This window comes from Metopolophium dirhodum, chromosome 1 (genome assembly GCF_019925205.1).
Source record: "Metopolophium dirhodum isolate CAU chromosome 1, ASM1992520v1, whole genome shotgun sequence".
In the NCBI taxonomy this organism is placed as follows: Eukaryota; Metazoa; Arthropoda; class Insecta; order Hemiptera; family Aphididae; genus Metopolophium; species Metopolophium dirhodum.
Genome location: NC_083560.1, coordinates 74,524,941 through 74,548,202, shown reverse-complemented (window position 1 = coordinate 74,548,202; position 23,262 = coordinate 74,524,941). Strand labels below are relative to the sequence as shown.

At 31.5% G+C, this 23,262-nt stretch overlaps 1 protein-coding gene across 2 annotated transcripts in view; it reads left to right on the top strand.

Moving 5' to 3' along the window:
* LOC132935438 (carbonic anhydrase-related protein 10) overlaps nucleotides 1-23,262 on the top strand; it is a 283,615-nt gene that overhangs the window by 187,155 nt on the left and 73,198 nt on the right. For both annotated transcript variants that reach the window (XM_061001986.1, XM_061001984.1), the window contains exon 4: nucleotides 22,857-22,993. In XM_061001986.1, coding sequence (XP_060857969.1) covers nucleotides 22,857-22,993 — 137 coding nt within the window. The remainder of the gene's footprint in view (nucleotides 1-22,856; nucleotides 22,994-23,262) is intronic.

Here is a 23,262-nt window from a genome sequence, read left to right as displayed (position 1 = left end):
ATTGTCGGGGCATTCATGGACCCACACCCCCGTGAACTGGGGTATATTATCCCACCAATACTCACCCTCAGGCCACCAAGGTCGCTCGTCCTTCCTCGTAGATTACTGGCAACTGCCCCGGCCTACGGTCTAACGGTTTTACGGCGGCAAAGGGACAATTAAAATATTTTCATATATAATTCGCATATTATACACCGTGAGGGTCGCCGGGAGTTACCGTTTTTATCTGTTGAGAGATGACGCCACACACACCCTTAAATTGTTTGTGAAAACAGTTTCGCGCGAATAACAACTACTCGAGCTTTTGAGTCACAGTTGAAAAACCTGCAAGTTTTTACACGTTATAGATGACATAATACTTTTTTCTGTATCGTAGTATTTTGTTTTTTTTTTGTATTTTTCGTATCATAATTATATTAAAAAGTTCTTGAAGTTTGGAAAACATAAAAATATCGGATTAAATGAATATATTATATTATATAATACATTTTTGTGTTTATAATGACATCAAAAACTAAAAATGTTATGACATAGTGAAGTATATTAAAATATTATACTTTCTTCTTTTTAGGTCTCCTAATTAGGTTTGCCAACTATGATTGTATTGCTTGAGTGATTCGTATTCGTTATCGTGCGAAACCGTTTTAGCATACAATCATCTCGCAGTTATTATTACGCTATGACTAACAATCATAGTTCTGATATGTAACCGCTAATAAGACTTATATATTATACTTTAAGTTAGTATAATATAATATTTAAGATTTAAAATAGTTAGTTAATATTCTCAAACTGTCATTAAAATTGCCTATATAAAAAAAAGTGGTGCCTTTAATAGTGACGTCCAATTAATCTTAAGGTCTCGGTATTATACTATGGTTGTGTGTAGCTATCGCTATATATTATATGTGTAGGTGTATTTTTATCCTATACCAGATCGTGTAAAAATTATACCTACACCACAAAGTACACTTCCAAAACTTCATGAAACCCGACACAAATACACCTGTCCAAAATCAGCTGCAGGTGGTTTATGACAACTGGTAACGTAGAACTGATAAATGCCGATTCTGGGCATGCGCAATTGTGTCGTGCACCGTTAAACGTGCAGAAGACGATGGTGGACACGATTTGGTGTACGCATAACTCTGCATCCATATATAAACACTTGTTACGTCGAAACTCGAGAAAAACAGAAAATAGTTCGAAACACATCGAGTAGTTTAGTGCAATGTTAGTATTACTTCGAGAAGATTTGAAAAAAATTCGTGATATCGACGTTTGATGTAATAATAGAATCTACCGTAGTTAGTACCGATATTATTGTATGACCTAAGCTTACGGTAAAACGAGAAAACAAGGCGGCCCACCCTCTATATAATATATTATATATCTCCGAATGGTCGAATAGAAAATAATATTATATACCTATCTATACCGTCCGCGCAGTGCACTTTTTATTTAATAATATAATAATAATATATTTTTTTTTTTGTACAACCACTGCGTTGCCGTCGAATTTCGTATCGCAACTTCGAGGCAATAACAACGTTACGGCGACGGTCGGACAATTGCACCATTGAATGGGACTTGTATTCGATTACCGATATACCTACTATTATAACAGAAGCCATACATTGTTATACTGCAGTTACTCGGAAAGCGAACACAAAACGAAGTTCCCTAGGTACCCGTATATATATTATTATATACCGCGGAGAGGCGAATCGGTTGTCGGCGTATTATTTTTTTTTCCCATTTACGTACACTTTTTAACGGACGTTACGGACATTTGTCTGTTTATCGCGTGTTTTGGGCGGTGGTGGTTTATCGTGGTCGTTCGTTAGTCGACGTTTCATTGACGGCCACAATGGTAAAAAAAAAACCAAGAATCCGATAACACGCGCGGCTTATAACAGACGGAAGAAACGAAAGGAGGTGCACTTTATTTATTTTTATTTTAGCGAGAGACCGTTCTATGAGAACGGCGTAAACACCGAAAACCTGCACGTCCGACCGGAAGTATAATAATATCATATTATATTATTAGATGTATTGTTATATAATAGCGCAATGATACTCCTTCCAAAATATATCCCGAGTGTGTCCTGTTTTTAATTTTTACCTTTTTCATATCCCCCTGCAAGTGCGTTCTCGGTCCACAACTGTAAGTTCCTATTTAAGATAAACTGAATATCGACTAAAACATTAAAATATCATTCAAACAAATTTCAGACTAATGAATTAATAATATCTAAATTCAATTTTCTCAAAAGAATGGAATTTAAATACCACCATCCTATACATATAAACGAATAGATACCTCCTAACAAAAATATTTTTTTCTTATCCAACACACCCAAACTTGGAAAAATGGGAGTAAGCCAAAATAATATAATAATAATAATAATAATAAATGAATAACCAAATATTTTTGGGGTGTAAGCCAACAGTTCATCTCTTCGTGGTACACACTGGGACCTGGGTAGTAACTCTAAATGAACTGGGGACGCACTCGGGCTGATGACCTTTTTTTGGTACGTACTCGGCCACTCGGATGATACTTCATTCCATAGGATGCGCTCTGGACATTAAAATACTATGATTGGGAAACTTCCAATGCAAATTGTCGATGATACAGCTGCAGTCCATCTCTAATATGCAGAAACCACCGAAATATAATGTACAATGTAGGTATGTCGGCGCACACCTGCCACACCCCACCCCGAAGTCTCAAAACATAATGGCCTTTTGAAAATAATAATTAATATTTCTTCGGAGACGAAAGTATATTTTTCCGTTGAACGATTGCTTTCTTGTCACAGATATTATACGACAACTCAACTTACGCGTACCTATAAAAGAGAAAAAAATAAGAAATATATTTAGAAAAAATATGGAGAATAGCTGTTACAATATTGTTGTACGCATTACAATAACATAATGGCTCCCTATAGTTATTTATTAATTATTTGTTTTAACGAAACAAATTGAGTTATCACTTTTTAGATTTTGTACAATATAATATATTATATTATAAAACCTATAGACTTTCGCTCTCCAGATTTGCAAATAATAATATACTGCGTGATGTCACATGAAGATTTACTATTCTAAAGCGGTAGTATAGTATAATGTAAACACCATTAACCTACAACTTTAAAATGGGGAATCCTCGCGGGAGGATGTCCCGGTACCAGCTATATTATAATAATACAGAGATGGTATAGTTTTTGTGTACGCGGATCCGTTTTTAGAATTTATGTTTGCTAACAATCAAAAGTGACACGGTGACGATTTTATAATATATTATCTCAAATTATAAAAATGTAGTGGTTACAAATTGAAACTAATACCGATTCATGGTGTGGTTACTTCAGAAGTTAATTCAGATAAAAATCGACTCAAATTGGCTGTATGTGTTTAGGTTTATCAACGTTCAGAAGGTTAAATTTTAATCAAATTTTATCTCAATAACACCGTCTATAGTTGTTACATGCTTGTCTATTAGATTATTGAATCAAAAAATAATATGTATTGGTTTAATTGAAAAAAAATATATTATAAATGTTCAAAAAAACTGTGTTATTACATTCGTCTTATCAATTATTATTTAAGTCATTAGGTTGATTGAAAAATTAAATAACTTCATATCGGTACAGTAAACTTTTTTTTGGTCAAAACTCAATGGAAACAGTTAAAAAAATCGATATATTGAGTTTTATTGTAATGATAATAATTATTTGAAGGTATTTTGAAGGGGGTTTCAATTGAGTTCGAGATTGCTAAAAATTTGTGACATCGACGTAGGTACGATTATATAAAAAAATCTACTATCTGGAAACTTTAACTTTTTAGCTAGTTAATTACCACATATTTCTGTAGATACCTACATATCCGTCATATTATGACCTATATAAACAATATTATGGTTTTTTTTTTTTTTAAAGACAATACTATATATTTCAGAAAATCCCACTTACTATTGCATTGGAGCTGTTCATGTTTATTATGGTGATTATAACGCGCACATATTTATCAATTTAATTTGTCAAATGTCGTAAACGCCGTCGGAGATGTTATTTTATAATTTTTTTTTATAACAAAAATTTTCCCAAACCTAATCTGGGTCCGACAAACCCAATAATAATGATAATATAGGTAGTGAAATAATCATGTTGATATCTGATAAGCATAATAATTCCTCATCATCGATAATAAGCTCAGTATTATCATTATTCACTCTGATTTGGAATTCGTGTAAAACATTGCTTGTTGGTATAACAAGACAATGGATGTATTAATGGCACACCTATATAGGTATTAATAACTAATAAGTGTATCGGCAGAGATATATCGCTAAACCACATAGTATTGAGTATTTGAGTTTGATCTTTCGGAAATTATTGAAAATCCTACGAAAATTAGTTCAATACCAACAATACTATAAAATTGTACGTATATTTTATGAAATTTATATTTTAAATAGGTAGTACAACACTACAACGTTCGTTTATACTGCTGAAGACGAATTTCACGGAAGTCTAATCATCGTAGTAATATAATGCTCTCCCCTGATAAAATACTAATAATTTAAATTTTTCAAATTGTTGGAAAACGCTATGTCATAATATCTTATATACCAATACCCTGCAGTAAGCTGTTTTAAACAGGCACAGATATAAAAATCTATAACGAGAGGGGGGGGGGGGGGGGGTGAACATTTTTCAGGAAAAAATATAATTCTAATTCTAATGCATAATAGATTATGGATATCATTATATAGATACGATTTGATAACATAATTAACAATTTTGTTTAAATTTTGAAATTATATACTTTAAGATGTACCTAAGAATTATTAATTTTATACATTAATACATAATATATAACATTTATAAATGGAGTGGAAAATGCCCCTCAGCCCCCCCCCCTTGGATTCACTTATGGTTTTAAATGCTTAAACGAATTTGTTCACTTTGATATTATACTTATTACAATATACGTATGTTATTTAATTTATACTTATATAGGTGCAATAATTATTATTATAGATTAAAACCTGACAAAAATATATTATTTAATAAGTAAATAATATAATATTAATATGTTAATATGTTATAACAATAAATTTTTTTTTTAATTGATCTTGAGCCCGGCTGCTGAGGCCATTAGCTATTTTTAGTTTACTGTAGCTTATTAAGTCAGTAGGGGGAGGAACACGTGTGTGTTTTGTTCGGCAGAATTTTTGATTGGGCACCCGTAGGTATCTGCCATGCCCGGGTGGGGGGATGGCGACACTTGTTCTCCGGACACCGTGACTTATCCCAAGAAAAATGCCGCCCATGACCGAGGAATCGAACTCGGGCCGACTGCGTCGCAGCCGACGCCTTTGTCCGCTCGGCCACTCCATTCCCCTTACAATAAATTATAATGTACCTAAACCAAACTTTCGAATCACGCTTGAGTATAGACTTAAATATCAATTACCTATCATGATTAAAATATATTTAATGCAAAGTTCGAGTGTGATTTAATTTTTGGATTTCATTACATCATAATAACTCACTTCTTTTGCATTTAACACGCTGGATAAACTTACTGCAGTATTCACTTATTTACTCAAGTTATACGATCGATCCTCGTTATGCCTGGTTGATCACCGTACGCAAATTAAAATTAAAAACACACACCATCTCGTGTAAGCTCATATCGTCGTAAATACGCCTAGGTACTGATGAAAATCGCAAGTTCAGACGCCGTTATTTTAGGTGCACGCAATTATTATTATAAGTTTATCAAAAATTATTATATCCACCCGGCGGTGGCGAAACAGATTTACCACCGACGGTGCGCACAGGAAAACAAGTTTTACCTCGGCGCACCGCGTGTTTTCCAATTTTCTTCTCCATCAGTTTTGTTAAAATGAAAAAACCTTCCGGCGAATAACACCCTCTAACAGACACAGACACACACTGTATACATAAAGTTGAACGTATTATATTTTACGTATATAATATTATATATTTTCCAATCGGTCCACCAACAATATAATAATAATAGTAATAATATTCGTGTAGTTGTGGTTGTGTGATATTATAGCGTACCGATGTGCCGGGTGCTTGATATCAAAGGTCCGACGTCCCAGATGTCCGTCTGCGCACCGGACCATCATCTATGTCGTATAACATTATATTACATTATATACACGAATCACATTGAAATGACTCCGGACTTGGAATATTTATTATCTTTTCGGTCCCGGTTCTAGTTTTCAAAAAGTGATTTTTATTCTTTAGTTCTGATTTTGATATCGGTTTTTCAAAGTATAGATAAAAAGGTCATCCATGGCCTTGTTTTAGTAAATAAAGTGACAATGATTCTACATAATTACTGAAATAATTTAACTTAACGTATTTTTCATATTTTTATAGCGCGAGATCAGCTAGTTTCTTTATATTTTGGGCCCCTATACGAGTTTTCTCAGTGGGAGTCAGTATTCATATGCATATGAAATTATAAGTTAAAAACAATATCTTCAAATAAAATTATTAGGTTGATTTCAAAATTAATGTAATTTAATAAATTGTCTATAATATTATAATCAAATCTTTTCATTTAAGTATACCACTTATATTCATTTTTCAAAATAGTTGAATTTTTTCGTCAAAAAACCTTAAATTATAAACATAATAATACCCAATTTATTTGTATCCAAATCAAAAAAAATATACTCATCCAGGGGCATCGTAGATGATGTCAGTATACCGGTGGCTTTTCGGTGTAATGTCTTGAAAATACTGTTTCCGGCTTCAAGATTTTCAGCATCTAGGTGGTATAGGTTTCTTCCAGTTTTAACACAGGCATACCTATAGAATTAATCATGGTTCCTAGGTCCGTAACAAATACACGTAACTGGCATTAAAGATAAATCACAACGGTGTTTAATATTGTATATAATATATAAATTGGTAAATGGTAATGATACTATTTACTACGGTTTGCCGAAAAGTTCAGCCGTTTCCATCGACCCGTTCCGCCGTCAATCGGCTACCCCCACCCCCCCAAAAAAACCCCCACTCGCTACCACTGTGTTCGTTTTATATATGGACAGTTTGTTGTTCAGCCCTCCCGACGAGTTTCGATGATTTATTTAAACTCTTAATCGGCCACGGCGGACAAGCGAAACCGTCGAGCCGCACACAATAATGACGTCACGGGGGTGTACGCGAATTGATGGTTTGCGTGTTGGAGCTATATTAGGCGGAGTTTTCCGGCTCGTTTTCTGTTTTTGTTTTCGTGGGTACGGGAGGGGTGGTGGATAGGTGTCCTCAGCTCCGCAGGGTGTGGTCTCTATATATTATATTTACCTACGGTGGTCTATTATAGCTGGCCCATCATACACGAAGCATGACATATTAATAACAAGATTGGTAAATTATAGGCACGCACACACACTTGATTAGTGTGTGTGTGTGAGTGGGTGATGGGTGATGGGTGATGGGTGTGTGAGTTTACGTATACCGCAGCTGTGTTATTGATTACCGAAATTTATACTCTGAAAACACGTTGTATAATAACAGTAATAATAATAATAATAATATAACTACCACGCCTGTGTGTGGAGTGCGTGTGTCGTGTGTACCTATATAATATGTATATTATATTATATATCGGTTACTTACGTCGTCATAGTCGTTGCTACCATCATTATTTAAGTGCGAGCGATGCGTTGGTCTGATTATTAATATAATATTATGCCGTTTACGGAATAGGAGTTATAATATATATTAAAAGATTGTGGCGATCTCTAAGGAAAAAAAAATAAAATACGTAAGTATACGTTTGAAAACTGACGAAGTCAAATTATTATATTCAAGAACCGGAGAAACCATAAGTGATCAGTGAAAATAATACTGTATAATATGTAGTCTACTTCGTCTGGACCATCTACTTGTGGTCTACCGGACGCGTATCTACATAATTATTATATTGTACAGTAAAATAATTAATGTCACGATTAAGAGGATGATAAGTGAATAAGTTGTATCCGTCTTAAATACGCCTTCAAATTAAAATACTTAAAAAATCTATGAGATTCACTAGACAATATTCTTACTTCTTAATTTGATTATAGGTCAATTCACTCTGATTTCAAACATAAATACCAGATAAATGGATTATTCACGTACAATTTGTTATGCTATGCACACGGGTGTAACGTTCACTTAAGTTTAATATTAAAACGAATTAACCAATTATCTATCACATTTAAAAGTAAGAATATAGATAATACTATTACTTTGTCTTATGCTTTTTTTATATTTTAATTTTAAAGCGAGTTATGAACATTTAATTATGCACAAACAATTTACAATTTTAAAACGAAACTACAATATTCACTATAGAATATACTCACTATAATAATATATGACCAAATGACCGATATGTTAATTCGTAAAAAGTCATCAACGGTAATGACATTTACGATCTGTGAGTAAAGTAAATTTGGTTTCCTCCTTAAAATTATTTAAAATATTACAATCATATTATTATGTGTCTATGAACCCGCTGCAAATTACAACACCTTTAATGTAGGGCTCTCTGTGACAACCAGGCAAGTTCATATATTGAAATAATTGTTGAGGGCGACCATTTAAAAATTCTTGATCCCGTTTATCCCCACAGAAAATAATTGCGAAATGTATGATAAATCCTAAGAAAATAATCAGATTTATAATATCATGGTTGACAAACTAATATATTAATATAAATGTACCTATTTTTTCCATGATATCGTTCTCATGAAAAAGTCAATTTTGGAAATACCGTGACTTGCCTGGTTGTTGCTGGGAGCCCTTCGTTCAGGCAGTTTATTATGACTTATCACTTATGTGGTATTGTGTTGTACCGATAAAAGAAAAACGATGGCGTGCGCTTTGTGAATTATCGTACTCGGTCGTTAGCGAAATTATATTGTTTTGTGGAGAAGTGCCACGTGGTTTTCTCGACAAAATAACATGCCAACACTCGAGTCGTCGAGATTTTGTCTTGTGATTTTCGCACCAGTAATCGCATCGTTAAACACGCGTATGAACGCCGAATTTTCAACCGTCGAGACGAGAGGCATGCAATGTGGTTACCTACGTCTTCGATTGACAAATTTCTAGAGAACAAGGAAAATGGAAAAAACAACAGTTTATTTTACAAAACGAATATAATATATATTTTTTATACCATACGTGGTACGTCAATTACAACTACGGTCTATACAATTATTATTATTACTCGGTGAGTGAGGGCATTATATCTCTCTGAAATCGCAATCGTTACGTCGAATAAGCGCATAATGCTGGGGGAGTGGTGGCGTGATTATTTTTAATCGGCTAAACCAGCCCCAGATATTGTGTAGGCTTTTAAAAACTTCACCGATACCCGGTTCATAATAATAATATATAATATTATCGTAATCAGACGAGTGTTTTCAACTACCTACATTTTTTTTTTTTTGTAACGTGTTGACTGTATAAAAATACACATTATTTAAAATTTTAAATATCCCGCCGGCTGAACGTAGTTTAATTCAATTTTTGTAAGCCAAAAGTACCATCATATTTGTATTACCAAAAAGTTGTTGAATTGGTATTAGGTGAATAAATCAAGGACTGGAACTTAACCTAAAATATCCAGTTCCGGAACCCAAACCTTTATTTTAATAAATGAAGTACCAGAATCGAACTGGAATTTTTAAATTAAAAAGGTACTTTTAGGTTCAAAAATAAAATAATTTTACTTATTATAATTTAAAGTTATTACTGTTTTGTGTATAATCTATATGTATGATCATAATATGAGTTTCCTAATATTTCTCATACTATTAATAAAACCCGCATTCCGGACAGGTATTTAAAATTATTATACTTTTCGGTACCGACATTTTCCAGAACCAGTACCTTAATTTTTTTTTCATCAAAGAACCAGAACCGAATCGGAACCGATACCGATAAATTTAATAGGTTCCAGTCCCTGGAATAAATTCAATCAAATACACCGTCTAAATTATTTCTAATACCACGCAATATCAATATTCGATTATCTCTAATCCTAAATTACTTAGTGTTCGGGTTAATGTTGAACTCCTGAGTTTGACATGATGTGTCTCTTATATAGCGTTAAGTTACTTATAATAATAGGATTTCTATAACATAATGTCTAGTAAATAGTATAGTTATTATATAATATGTATGATTATGGTTCGTCACACGTCCGTTATCCGTTACAAGACTACCTGTATTATAATAGTGACGCGTCACATTTTGGTGTAAAACGCTCAAACCGTTTACGCTGCCACATGTGTTATGACTGGTTTTGGGAGAGATATCGAGAATTAAAAGAAAAAATACGCACGTTACGGGATTCGAACCCGCGACGCACAGCTGATGACCACGTAACAGTGAGCCACCTGCGATCTTTTCATAATAATCTCAATATTCTCCCTCTTGGCAAGAGCGGCAATGTGTACGGTCGAGGAGATAACGCAGGCCATAGGGTCATGTCACCGTGTTGTAGCCTTCGAAAACGTAATGAAGCGTAACACAATATCATTGTAAATTAATGACAAATAAAATACGGAACACATGAAACAATATAGTACGGCCACGGTTATATTTCCGTCTGATGTAGTCATGTAGACACGTTACCGGTTAAACGATACCGGATATACCAATAATACATAACCACAGACACGTCCAAAGCGTGAAACCGTGTGTGGTTTGAAAAACAATCATTTCGGCGTTTTAATTGGATACGAAACTTTTGCATTTCTATTGATAGCGTGACATTATACGTATATATTCGTGAAAGGGGAAAACTATAAATTTTAAACGTCGAATCGCGATTTCGAATTGGCTTAGTATATCAAAAAGTTGTTACTCCGGGCGGAGGTAGTTATGTGAGTAGTAGTAGTTGTTGTTGTTGTATTCACCATTTTTTTTTTTTTTACTCTCGTTATATAATTATTATAACGCTGCGGTAGACCCGCGACCTTTTTACGGCGGGAGAAAAGAAATCGTGAGCGAAACGCCTAAAAACTGCGCGTCTCCCCGCTCGCACCGTCGTCAGCCTATTAAAACGGATTGGTTGTCAAACGGTAAAAGCCACTTTGGGAGTCATTCATAAACCGTTGGTCACTGAACCGCAAACACCGACACACACTCGCGAGATAGCGTGCGTATACACGACCGTCACGGAAAGCCCCAAAACTCAAACGCATTATTTTATTTTATTTTTTTTTTTTTATCATTCGGAACAACTACTGTTTAGGTGGTTTGGCAGACGCCCCTAAATGTCCCACGCGCATAAATCAACCCACCCGCCCGACCCGCTCAAATTACGGGTTCACGTAGTAAACTACAATCCCATGACAAAATCCCGCGCGTGAAACCTGTTTTGGTGAAAAAGAAAACTTCTCCGTTCCGAAAAGACCGACATTTTATACTACAGCAGTGTATCCCAAAAGTCAAGAGTATTGCCATAATATAACTGTGTCTCCGCCATGGAAAATCAGTTTTAGGTTAGGTTAATAATAGGTATACGTATGTATATATAATAAGTATTGAAATGCGGGCGTTTCAACAATCGTGTAAAAGAAAATGGAATTTATATTTTAAGATACACCATTATATTTTTTTAATCGATTAAAATTAAGTAGATGTTGACAACGTTTTCTTGAACAACGATTTTGTGAGACTGTAATACACACAGTAGCTTATTACTAACTGTTATGTTGAGAAATTATTTATTTTTTGAATCAGGGTAGTCAAATCAATGGTTTTCCAAAAATCTAACTACCTTATTTGAAATTGAGCTCCGGTAATACTTTCAGGAGAGACTTTTGGGACGTGTACCGAAATTATAATACCTACTAAATATTACTCGTCATGCTCTTCCGTGCTCTCGACTGTAGGCCGTAGCCATATACGTTCAGAACAGTTTTGGGTGTTTGTTAAGTTGAATGCTTTACAAATTTTAATGATCTTGTCAGTTGCCACAAACGCCTTGAGTATCATGTATTCACTCAGTATAGTTTTATAGTACACAATTATAGTAAACTTACTAAGTCCTTAAAGTTTTTTTTTTACTTTTTGAAAAAAAATATACCTCTAAATACCGGTATTTACCGGTACCAGAACCGAAACTTTAATTCTGTAATTTTAAGAACCGGTACCGAATATTAATTTTTTTTTGAAGAACCGAATTGGAACTGAAACCGAAAAAATCATAAAGGTTCCAAGCCCTGATCGCAATAATAATGGTTACTCGATAAAATAAATATACATATATATATATATAAATATATCGTTAAGACAGCTGCTGCCCACCAAATCGAAAAATCGAAACACAAAATATTAAACCTTATACCTATTGCAGGTATTTTATAATGTACAATGCACCTATTTATTATGAATTTTATAATAAACGAGGCGTTACGTTGAGTATCAAAAACACTTTGTTCGGTTATAAAATCTGTTTTTGTCATACTACTGATGAAATTAATATATTTTTGATTCATTATAATATAAATTATTTATGTCAAATAAGCTCCGCCAGCAAACGGCAGTTTCAATAAACGACAAAATGATGACAAAAAATAATAGACTTAAAAACCAAAAGCTTTCAAGTTTCAAAGGCAAAAAAAAAGCTAATATCCTTAAAACTACAATTCAAACGCACCATGACATGTATTGGATTGTTAATGTTATTGTATTTATCAATAACATTTGTTGTGTTGAAACTTGAAATAAATGAAAAACAAGGCAACTTTTATAATTAAATTGAAATCCAGAAAAATATAATCACTGTAATTAACTTCTCTGTTTCATAATGACATTTAGGTATTATTGTTTAATGAATATTCGATACCTATGTCCTGTATGTATTATTATATTACATTATAACTTGTGTTATTTACACACACAATACACATAATATATTATTGCAATCAACTTTATTTTATAATAAATTATAATAAATAAATTATTCTTAAACATAATTGAATTTTACTTTCGAAACAAATTATACTACAATATCTTAAATCTTTCGGTTAAATTAAACCAATATCAATGGTATTGTAAAAAACATTTTGTATGTAATAAGTATAACCATTATACAACAAATATTTTTATTTTTAAATATTTGTTGGTGTAAAATGTAAAATGAAAACTCTTAAGAAAACAATACATCGAGTTTCTTTAAAAAGCTTAATATTATGTAACTTCTTGCTCATAAAATATATTATTTTATCTGTACCTATTCTGATTTGTTCAATATTTACTCGACAATGCTTGCAGCAGAGTCAGGACTGTATAATAATATGTATATACCTACCACTACAACTATTGATGACCATAAATCACTGACCAAAAGCGTTAGTGGTCCAAATTGTGTATACCTAAACTTCACTGGATGAGATATAATCAGACCACCTTTACCGGACAGGTCAGCTCTCGGGAATATATAAGGGATCAAAGCTTGTTTTCGTCACATCGTTGTAAAGCTATTCGGATATAAATTTTGAAATAAAATTACACACACATAGATTCGTAAATACGCGGGTTTCTATTGAATTTTGTCGATCAACAATTTCAACCGATTACAACAATTACAACTGACGTTATTGACATCACGGTAGCATAATGATATAATGATATATTATGTATTTTTAATTTGATATGAAATAAACTTCACCTTTATTGAAGTAGGTGAATACTAGCTAAAAGCATCCGTTTTAAAAAGAAATGATAAAATAATTTAATTCAATATCATTTGAATTCAGTCTTTGCTCACAAACCTAAACTATTGAGCACCTAATATAGTGTAGTGCATACAAATAGCAATTAGTTATACATTTTAGTTGTACATAGATTTTTATGTTTTTAGAATTGTGGATTTTTATCATGACAAAAAATAAAATACAAATTACGTTTTTAAAAATCGTTTTTTTTTGCTATATTATTAATTTAACACAATGAGTAAACTACTTTTATTAATTATTAAATTTAATAATTCTTAATTTTTGAACTAATTATATAATATTATAATAAAATATCGTTAAATAATGCATTTTGTAATACATTTATTTTTTCACCATATTAGATTATAATAAATTATGGAGTTTAAGATTCTTATTTTTTTAATACAGTCTACAGGTGCATTTTCTTTTTACAACAATAGAAAAATGACGCCATTATTTGTATTATTATTTTTTTATATGATATTTAACTCTTGAGTCTGACATTCATCGCAGTAAACATTTTGTTTAGTTTTATCGTTCGAATAGTCGTGATACGTAGTAATTTTATTCAGATGCTTTTGAAATCCAATCTATATACTAGACAGCGGTATGTTTAAAATACGTAGAATTAAAATATTTTATTATAATATTTTATTACATGCTATGTATATTTGTTATTTTATGTATATTGATACCTACGGGATAAACATTATTACATTAGGTATATTGTGTCATTCTTATCTACAAAATATTTGTTTTTAAATGGTTTAAAAAGATATAACACATCGTTTAGTTAAATGTCAACTTAATTATATACACAATAATTATAATAAAATGGTAGATATTTGAAAACAATCACGTTCGTAACTATATTATATAACGTATATATTTTTTAAATAGTCAAAAAATATAACACGTCGTTAAATTAAATAGATAACAATATAATACTAAATTATTCATATCATCGTGACCAAACCATGAAAAACATGCACAACTTACTATATCATATTATTAGATATAACGGTAAACGGTTCGTTAAAATATTCATACTAAATGAGCAAACACCTACATCCTACAACGTCGTTAACCGAATGGTCAAAAATTACACAAAACGAATGGACCTTATAACTCGCTTAAACTGCAGCAGTCATGAAGCATAGTTATATATTAAGTATACTTTTTATGTATATTCGTACGGTATTTTTTTTTTTTTTTGTATAAACTTAGTATTAGAGTGTATTTATGTATGTGAAATGTATTATATTAACATAAAAAATTAAACAAAATAGGTGTGAAAAAAATATTCAAAAAAAAAACACAAAAAAATGTGACCGAGCAAAGTATATTATACAGCGTGCCATTGTGCATCGTCGTGCATTTTATGGCGAACGGTGCGTAGTTGTAACCGAAAGTCGTCGTTGCTTTTTTTACTATTATTATTATTGTCGTTGTGTTGTGCCGCAACATCGCTCGCCTATTATATAATAAATAAATAAAAATATGCATCGGCGCGACCGCGATGGGTTTACCGAACGTCTATATATCGGGACGGTCCATAAAAAAGTGTAGAGAAAAAAATAAGAGCCAAAAAAAAAATAGGGAGATAGTGAGGTGCGTGTGTGGAGACGGAGAGTCTACGGACTTCGCGAGGAAACGTCGGATGATTGCGTAGGTAGTAAAAAAAAAAGAAAAACTGTGTTTTATTATTCGTATGTCGAAACTATACGGTATTTGGGCGGTTTCCGTCGCACACGAAACATTATTATTCAATAGACTTATATATTCGTATATATACGTAAGTAGGTACTGCATATGTTTAATATTTATCTATGTATAGGGTGATTCACCCCAAGCATGCTCACCTACATTTTTTCATTTAATAATCTGCGGGTTTATTTGAATTTGGATTTTTGGAATATTTAAATATACCTACCTATTTAAAGACACTAAGTTTTCAAATTCTTGAGATTTGTCGTACAACTTAAGGCTAGTGTCCTCCTAGTGACACAAACCTATGTCTCTAAAATACGAGAACCCCCAATTTTTTACTGTACAATATTTATTGGATAATGTTTATGAATATTTTTATGTACCAAATTCAAAGTAGTTTCTCACTTATTAGAATGTATATTCTAATAATATGCATATTATCCTTAATACACAAAATTACTTAATTTAACAACTACTTATTCGAATTTTGTTTTTAATGAACGATGAACAGTCAAAAAAGTTACAGTAGAAATTGGGAAGGGGTGTTCATCTTTGAAAAACAGAAGTTAGAATCTTAACGGGTGGTAGTTTAAAATTTCTTAAGAAACGATATATTATGTATGACATGATAAATAAATTCCGTATAATATTATAATAAAATATTAGTGATCATTAATTAAAGACGTTGTAAAAATATTCTCATTCTGCACAGTAATGTAGCTATATTGCCTATACATCATGCCGTGATACAATTATTAGTATTTTTTGACAATGACAATCAGTGGCGCCGTACCTATAACCTAAGAGGGTGACCGCCCCCTTTTTTTGGTGGGTGGGTTCGTTGGGGTCTGTGGGTACAAACTATTTATAAATTATGTTCCTAACTCCTAAGCTATTAATGTATACATATGCAAGGGTGGTGGTCCGTATAACTTTTTACTTGCCTCCCCCCACCTTTTGAAATATAATAGTTAGGCGCCACTGATGACAATTTACGCTTTTTACGGCAAAACCCAGGCGGTGTTTTGCATGTTTATCGATACTTTTAACATTAATATTGAAACTATACAATATATTTAATGTACTTGATTGGATTTCTGATTTAAAAATTATAAAGTCGGACGTAAATAGTGGCAGATATTAATTTCAATTCTGATAATTTGATTAATTAGCATTGATTTTTTGCGAGCGTTAAATGGAACGTTGTAACAAATTGAAATGTTTGGGAAATAATTAGGTTGTCCTATTATTTTAAGTACCTATCTTAATTTTTTTAAATTTTGTCCAGATTTATATTTTTCTTTTTGCGCTCATAAAAAACAATACGTATATCATTGTCTTACTATTATGAAATTAATTCAAGCGTAGAAATCTACGTGAATCTATCAAAATCACATCCGTAATTAATAATTGTGTTGATACTTTATGCTTGTTTTAGATGCTTAGCTAAGTGATCCACTCGTTCAATGTCACACACCATTGAACATTTTAATTTTTTTTTTTTTTTTGTTAAGCCTTGTTAACGTATTACGAGATTTCTGCTAAGAATAAGAACAATTGAAAGATAACAATAGGTATCAAAAATATCAACAAAAAAACTATTGAATGATTTTGCTCAGAAATTTTAAATTAAAATGTTGACGAAATTGGATACCTACTTGATAGGAAAATGGATAGCGAAAAATAACTATTATTACTCTTAGTAGTTCTTTGATGTAATTTATATACATTTTAACCATATGGAATTAAAACTTTTTTAAAGTAAATTATTTTCTGAGCATATTTTAATTTTTGATATTATATTTCGACTACCTAGTAATACCAGATATTAATAGTCACTTAACCTCAGGCTATTGATACCACGAACTCGTTGACACAGTTCAACGCGTATAATATGCCTTAAAAGTTAGTATAAAATACAAATAATATAATTACATTTTATATTTTAATATATTTCAAGTTTCTGTCAACAATAATTAGGGCATCGTACTATATTATATTACTTTTATCTTCGTATACGATATACATAGTCAATTTATGTCTCACATATGACATAGTTTAACGTTTAACATGTCTTATGTGACACTTAAATTGACTATGTATACGGCTATTAGCAAAGGATGAAATCAATACAAATATATCATTAAATATCCTTAGAAATAATTAATACTAACACACCGTCTCCGCTCAGAACCGTTTTTAAAATATACTGATTCATCATTGAGTTCAAATTTAAGACATCCATTACATTATTAATGTACAATGACGATATTATAATTATTATACTATTGTCCAATCATCTACTGTGTTTCTTGTTTTTTTTTTTGTTTAAATTGTATGTACTATTTTTATTTAATCAAAATTATAACATCATTTATAAATACATCAAATTAATATTATTATTATTTATATCGGTTGGTCTTGCGATTATTTAAGTTTTCCAATCTCCATGAAGTAAACTATGTAACCAGATGATATCACATTAATACAAGTTACTTCATATAAACAAAAATTATAAAAAAAAACACTTAAAATCACTGCTTGTTTATCAAAATGTAAACTATTAATACATTCAATGACAATTACAGGAAAAAAAGAAAAAAAGATGCCATTTTAAGATAAAATACCCTGTAGGTATAAACACGGTGGCTTAACTTTAGCTGCGAATTATTTAGGTGGACCAATTAATCTATCGATTTCAAGCCTTTTTCCAAAGGTCGTTGTAGCGGCGTGGCACGAACCATCATAATTCCCAGCTTTGTGTAGGGCGCAAAAAACATTTTTGAGCGTTTGAACTGTTTTTTCTTATTTAAATTTTCTTTTATTCCGAACGAGACAAATATTGATTTCATTGATTTCAACAAAGAATATGCATTTTGTATAAAAGTTCGTTAGTGGAAACTACGGTTTATAATCTCTGCTTTGCTATATTTAACTGGAATACATTTGCTTCTATAGAAGTATATATTTCTTCTTCTTCAAAGGTTCACTTTTAGGAATATAAACAGAGGTATATATATGCTTGTTAAATATCATTAATGAATAGAATATAATATAAAACGTGCACTGACTAACATTTATGTGTAGGTACAGTCGCAAAACGGTACCTTTGCGACTTCGTTTCTTTTATCATCTGCATCTCTCGAGGAGTATTATATATTATAGCGATTAAGGAGATGTATGATATTTAAGTTTAGTGACCCTAACCTCCCACTCCTGTCGTGGTATGAAAACGGTGATTGTTGCTTATAGGTATGCAATTCTTTATATACCTCTATATTGTACATGCATGGTTGTATATGCAACGGGTAAATTAATATAATATGTAGTTCTTATAACACTGTGAGATACAAAAATTGTAGTTATAATATAAATATTCGCCTAAACTACGACACAAGCTGAACACGATTAAAGATCGGCTGAAAATAATCTAATCTAACAATAGTGACAATTGACACAGGTAATATAAATACAGATATTAAAAAAAAAAATCGAAATAGGAAAAATAAATAACATATTATTCGAATTCAAATGAAATGTATACATCATTAATACGTAGTATAGGCATGGTTAGGTAAGGTAAGTTATTACATTATAATCATCATAGCCGTAAGGTGAAAAAGGTAACAGGGGAACTGCCTTCTCAAATATTTAACTGAAGGGGCAATAGTGAATTTTCAAAACATTTATACTTTAAATCCATATACAAAAAATCGTGCCTATATTATATCTTTAATATTATTTAACTGTTTTTATAACCAGGTATGAGGAACTTGTTATTACATTTTCAAACTTTTTATCCAAAACTGTATTGAAATTTATAAAAAAATAAAATTAAAAATTAAAAATGTGTTTAAGTATGGTCGTATACTCGCATGGAGTCAAAATATTTTGAAAATTTTATCATGTATGGAAAATTATGAAATAAACATTCTGAAACGCTCAAAAAATTATTTTTACTTTCCAATGTACTTTTTTTTTTTATAAGGAGGAAAAATAACATGGCATTTTGTATTAAATTTACAAATCTAAGACATTAGTAGAAACATTTTTATTAGTATATAACTCAAAATATTTGAAACGCAACATAAAAAAACTAATTGGGTAGAGGTTTTAATAAAAAAAAAATGTTTTATTTCCATTAACAACATCTTACGAGGAGCGTGTATTACATTTTCAAGTATTTTGACCAAAGGAAAAATTTTTATCGTCAATAATTTGGAAATAAAATTAATAAAATAGAAATTTTCTTATTCCTACAAATAGCTCAAAAAGAGTCAAAATATTTTAAACATTGAACAACGTATAAAAAATTTGAATTTAAACATTTGGTGAAAATTTAAAGTATCTACAATTACTGTCAAAAACTAGATTTGCGTTAACATCTTCATTTTTCTTTAATTTATTTTTTTTTTCTCGACGCTTTTGAAAACTCTTGGAAATCGTCTTATATATAATATTCGGGAAAAATAAATACCACTATATTCAAAATCGTATTAAATTTACACGTAAGACGTTCTAGTTCTAGTTAGGTTAGGTTGGGTTATCATATTTTGACAACGATTGCAAACGAACAAAGCTAGTGTAGAAAAATAATAATAGGTATTTATACCCGCGGGCGGCGTGTTCGAACCGATTAAGCTCCGGTCGAAATGACTAGAGTTTATTTAATTCGTGTACGCAGTAAAATACGTGTCGCACTACCGACCCGCGCAGAGTCAAATGTACACGGTATATGGTATATACCTATGTATATTATTATATATAGCCTGCGGCTGGCTGGCTGGTTAATCCCACTGCAACGACGGTATTATAAACAAATAATATATAATGCATACGTGTAGCGTTTATATGATATAGACGTGCCTAATCCGGGGATCGTCGACGTTTTTGTTTGGTTTTTTTTGTTTTTTTGTTTTCATTCAACCGTCACACTAATTTCCCGCACACTACCCCTGACCTACACCAAGGTCCAGCCGGAAAAGCGCGGCGCGTAACGTTTCGAGAACGATTCACGACGACACACCTGACAGATTTCGAACCACCGACAGCACTCACCGCCTACGACTTATTATTTTAATGGAATGCACCATGAGTGGGTGTGGTACATATTATTATTATTGTATTATAACGCGGCATGCGTGGGTGTTGTATTATTATTGTTATTATTATTATTATTATTATTACGTCTCGTTTTTGGACGTTCTCCCGTAGGGGAACTGCAACCCGAGAATTGCAACTCGCCAAGGGGTGAGCGGTCCCGCGGGATTAGGTCGTTATATCGGATGAGAAGAGTGTGTGTGTGGGTGGTGTGACAGAATTTTAAGGGTCCGACGCGTGGTCGTTGTTTTTGGAAAATATAATAATATCGCTGCCGTAACTATTAATTCCTTTTGAGTATATTTCTATCAGACGTTTTAAACTTTCCGCCTTTTTGCCATCACGCATATTGTTATTATTTTCTGTCCACACTTACTATCACGCAACGTAATTTTCAAAAATATTTAGAATGATTTTAATCATTTTAATCAAACGATGTTATAAATCTAAATTTGTATCACGAATGTATTTATTATTCTCGACATTCTGCAATAGTGACATAATACACAAAAAAAAAAAAAATGAAATAATAATAATATAATATTATAAATATATCCGATATTATTGGTATACCGCTAACATATGCAATATTTTTAGAAAAATTCGGTTCAATTAAACACGTTTTGAAAATAGGTACCTTATAAAGTTATAAATAAACTATCATTAGAAATAGATACTTCTGATCAACTCGTATCTTTCACACAGAATCTTTTACACTGTCATTATACATTGACCTACACAATATCTATAGGTTCTTCAAATGTAGCCCAGCCTCACCTAACTAAAATGACGGAGCGAGTTTCCCGTTTTTTCACTCGGTTAAACTTATTGTTCGTTTAAAGTGCAATATTATTGTATTTTTAGTGAATAATTGTATGGATAGTTCATCCAGATTTTTATTTTTAATAAAACTCCAATGATACAATCATTTATTTTAATTTTATTATTTGGTGATGAAATTTTGTAATATTTCTGAATGTATTTACAATATTGATTAAAGTTTGATCATAAAACGTTTGTATATTATTAATTTAAAATTTATATATGCCTGAATTTCCTATTGTTTCAATTAACTTTTTACCGAATGGTTTAAAATCGTATACAAAACCCTCATAATACGTGGTGTAGATATTATATTAATTATTGTTAAAACGAAAGTTTAAGTATATTAAAATATTTCATGGTTAATAATTATTTTATTTATCTAAACTATATGATTACGATAATAAAACTTACTCTAAAATAACCATAATATAAATTATAAGGTAAATTATGTAACATGCAATTTGATTTTTTCTGGGATTGGGCCACTATTAATAATTGAAATTATTTCAAAAATATTTCCATCCGTCCCACGTTACATATAAATTAAAATACCCATTTATATAATGATCGTGCGTGGTTGTGTTTTTTCGGAAGTACCTACCTAGGTATAGGAAAAATCTCGCAAATGTCGTAATGGTACATTTGAGGTACACCCACTGTTCAGTGTATTCTAAATCGTTTCCGAGTACCTGTAGTTGCATAATAATATGTATGCGCTGAGGATTCATTTTGAAACTAAAACTAATTATCCCGCTTAAAAATACAAAGACGTATTACGTCTTACGAGTTAGAGGAAAATAGACCTACAGGATGGGTCGACAGGAGAACCACTTTGTTTAGTGGAAGTTATATACTTACGCTAGGGTTAATGATGTACCTACAGTGTAGGTCGTACACTTATATGTTCGGTCCTCAAATTGCATAATCAGTTTCATGTGCAAAATAGCAAAGTTTTCAAGTGTATAGATAGGGTTCTGAATTAGGAACATTTCATTTGACATTTTTCAATTACAATATGAAAAATATTTATTTTTTTTTTAAAGTATTGGATATTTATGGATTATAATAGATAATAAATGATAATTAGTTATTAAACACAGACAATATCGATAATGAATGACTTATCAACCAAGGTTTACGAATTATTATATTAGTGGTTATATATTATATTAGGTATACATTGTATTATATTATCAGTTAATTTATCCCTGTCTTATCAATATTGGGTCTCTGTTGGATATTATTTATTAGCTATTTATAAGTATTCAATACAACAATCCAACATTAAAAATGTTCTCTTGTTGTACATTTATAGCTATAAGCTTTAGTACATAATTTTTTTTTTCACATAAATAAAATATTTCAAAACTCTATGGGTATCTAATATAATAACCAAACACGTTTAATGCAATAAATGTGTGTTTTTCAGGTCCAGCGTTCTGGGGCCTGATAAACCCTGAGTGGAGCCTTTGCAACAAGGGACGACGACAGTCGCCCGTGAACTTGGACCCGGAAAAATTGCTCTACGATCCTAACTTGACTGAGCTACATGTGGACAGGCAACGGGTGAGTTAGCGTTTATTTATAATAAAGTAATAGTTTAGCAGCAGAACACGTCAGAATAGTCACTGAAGAAACACTTTTAGACCGTAATACAGCTGCAGATAGATTTCAGGAAATTTTGAAAAAAAAAACTCGAGAAATATTCTAAACTTGTACCTATATATTATTTTCTTATGTCAACATATGAGTACAAAATAAACTTGTGTGTAGTAACTTTCAACAAAATATATAATTTATTATTATTAAACCGTATTGACTTTTAAATACAATAA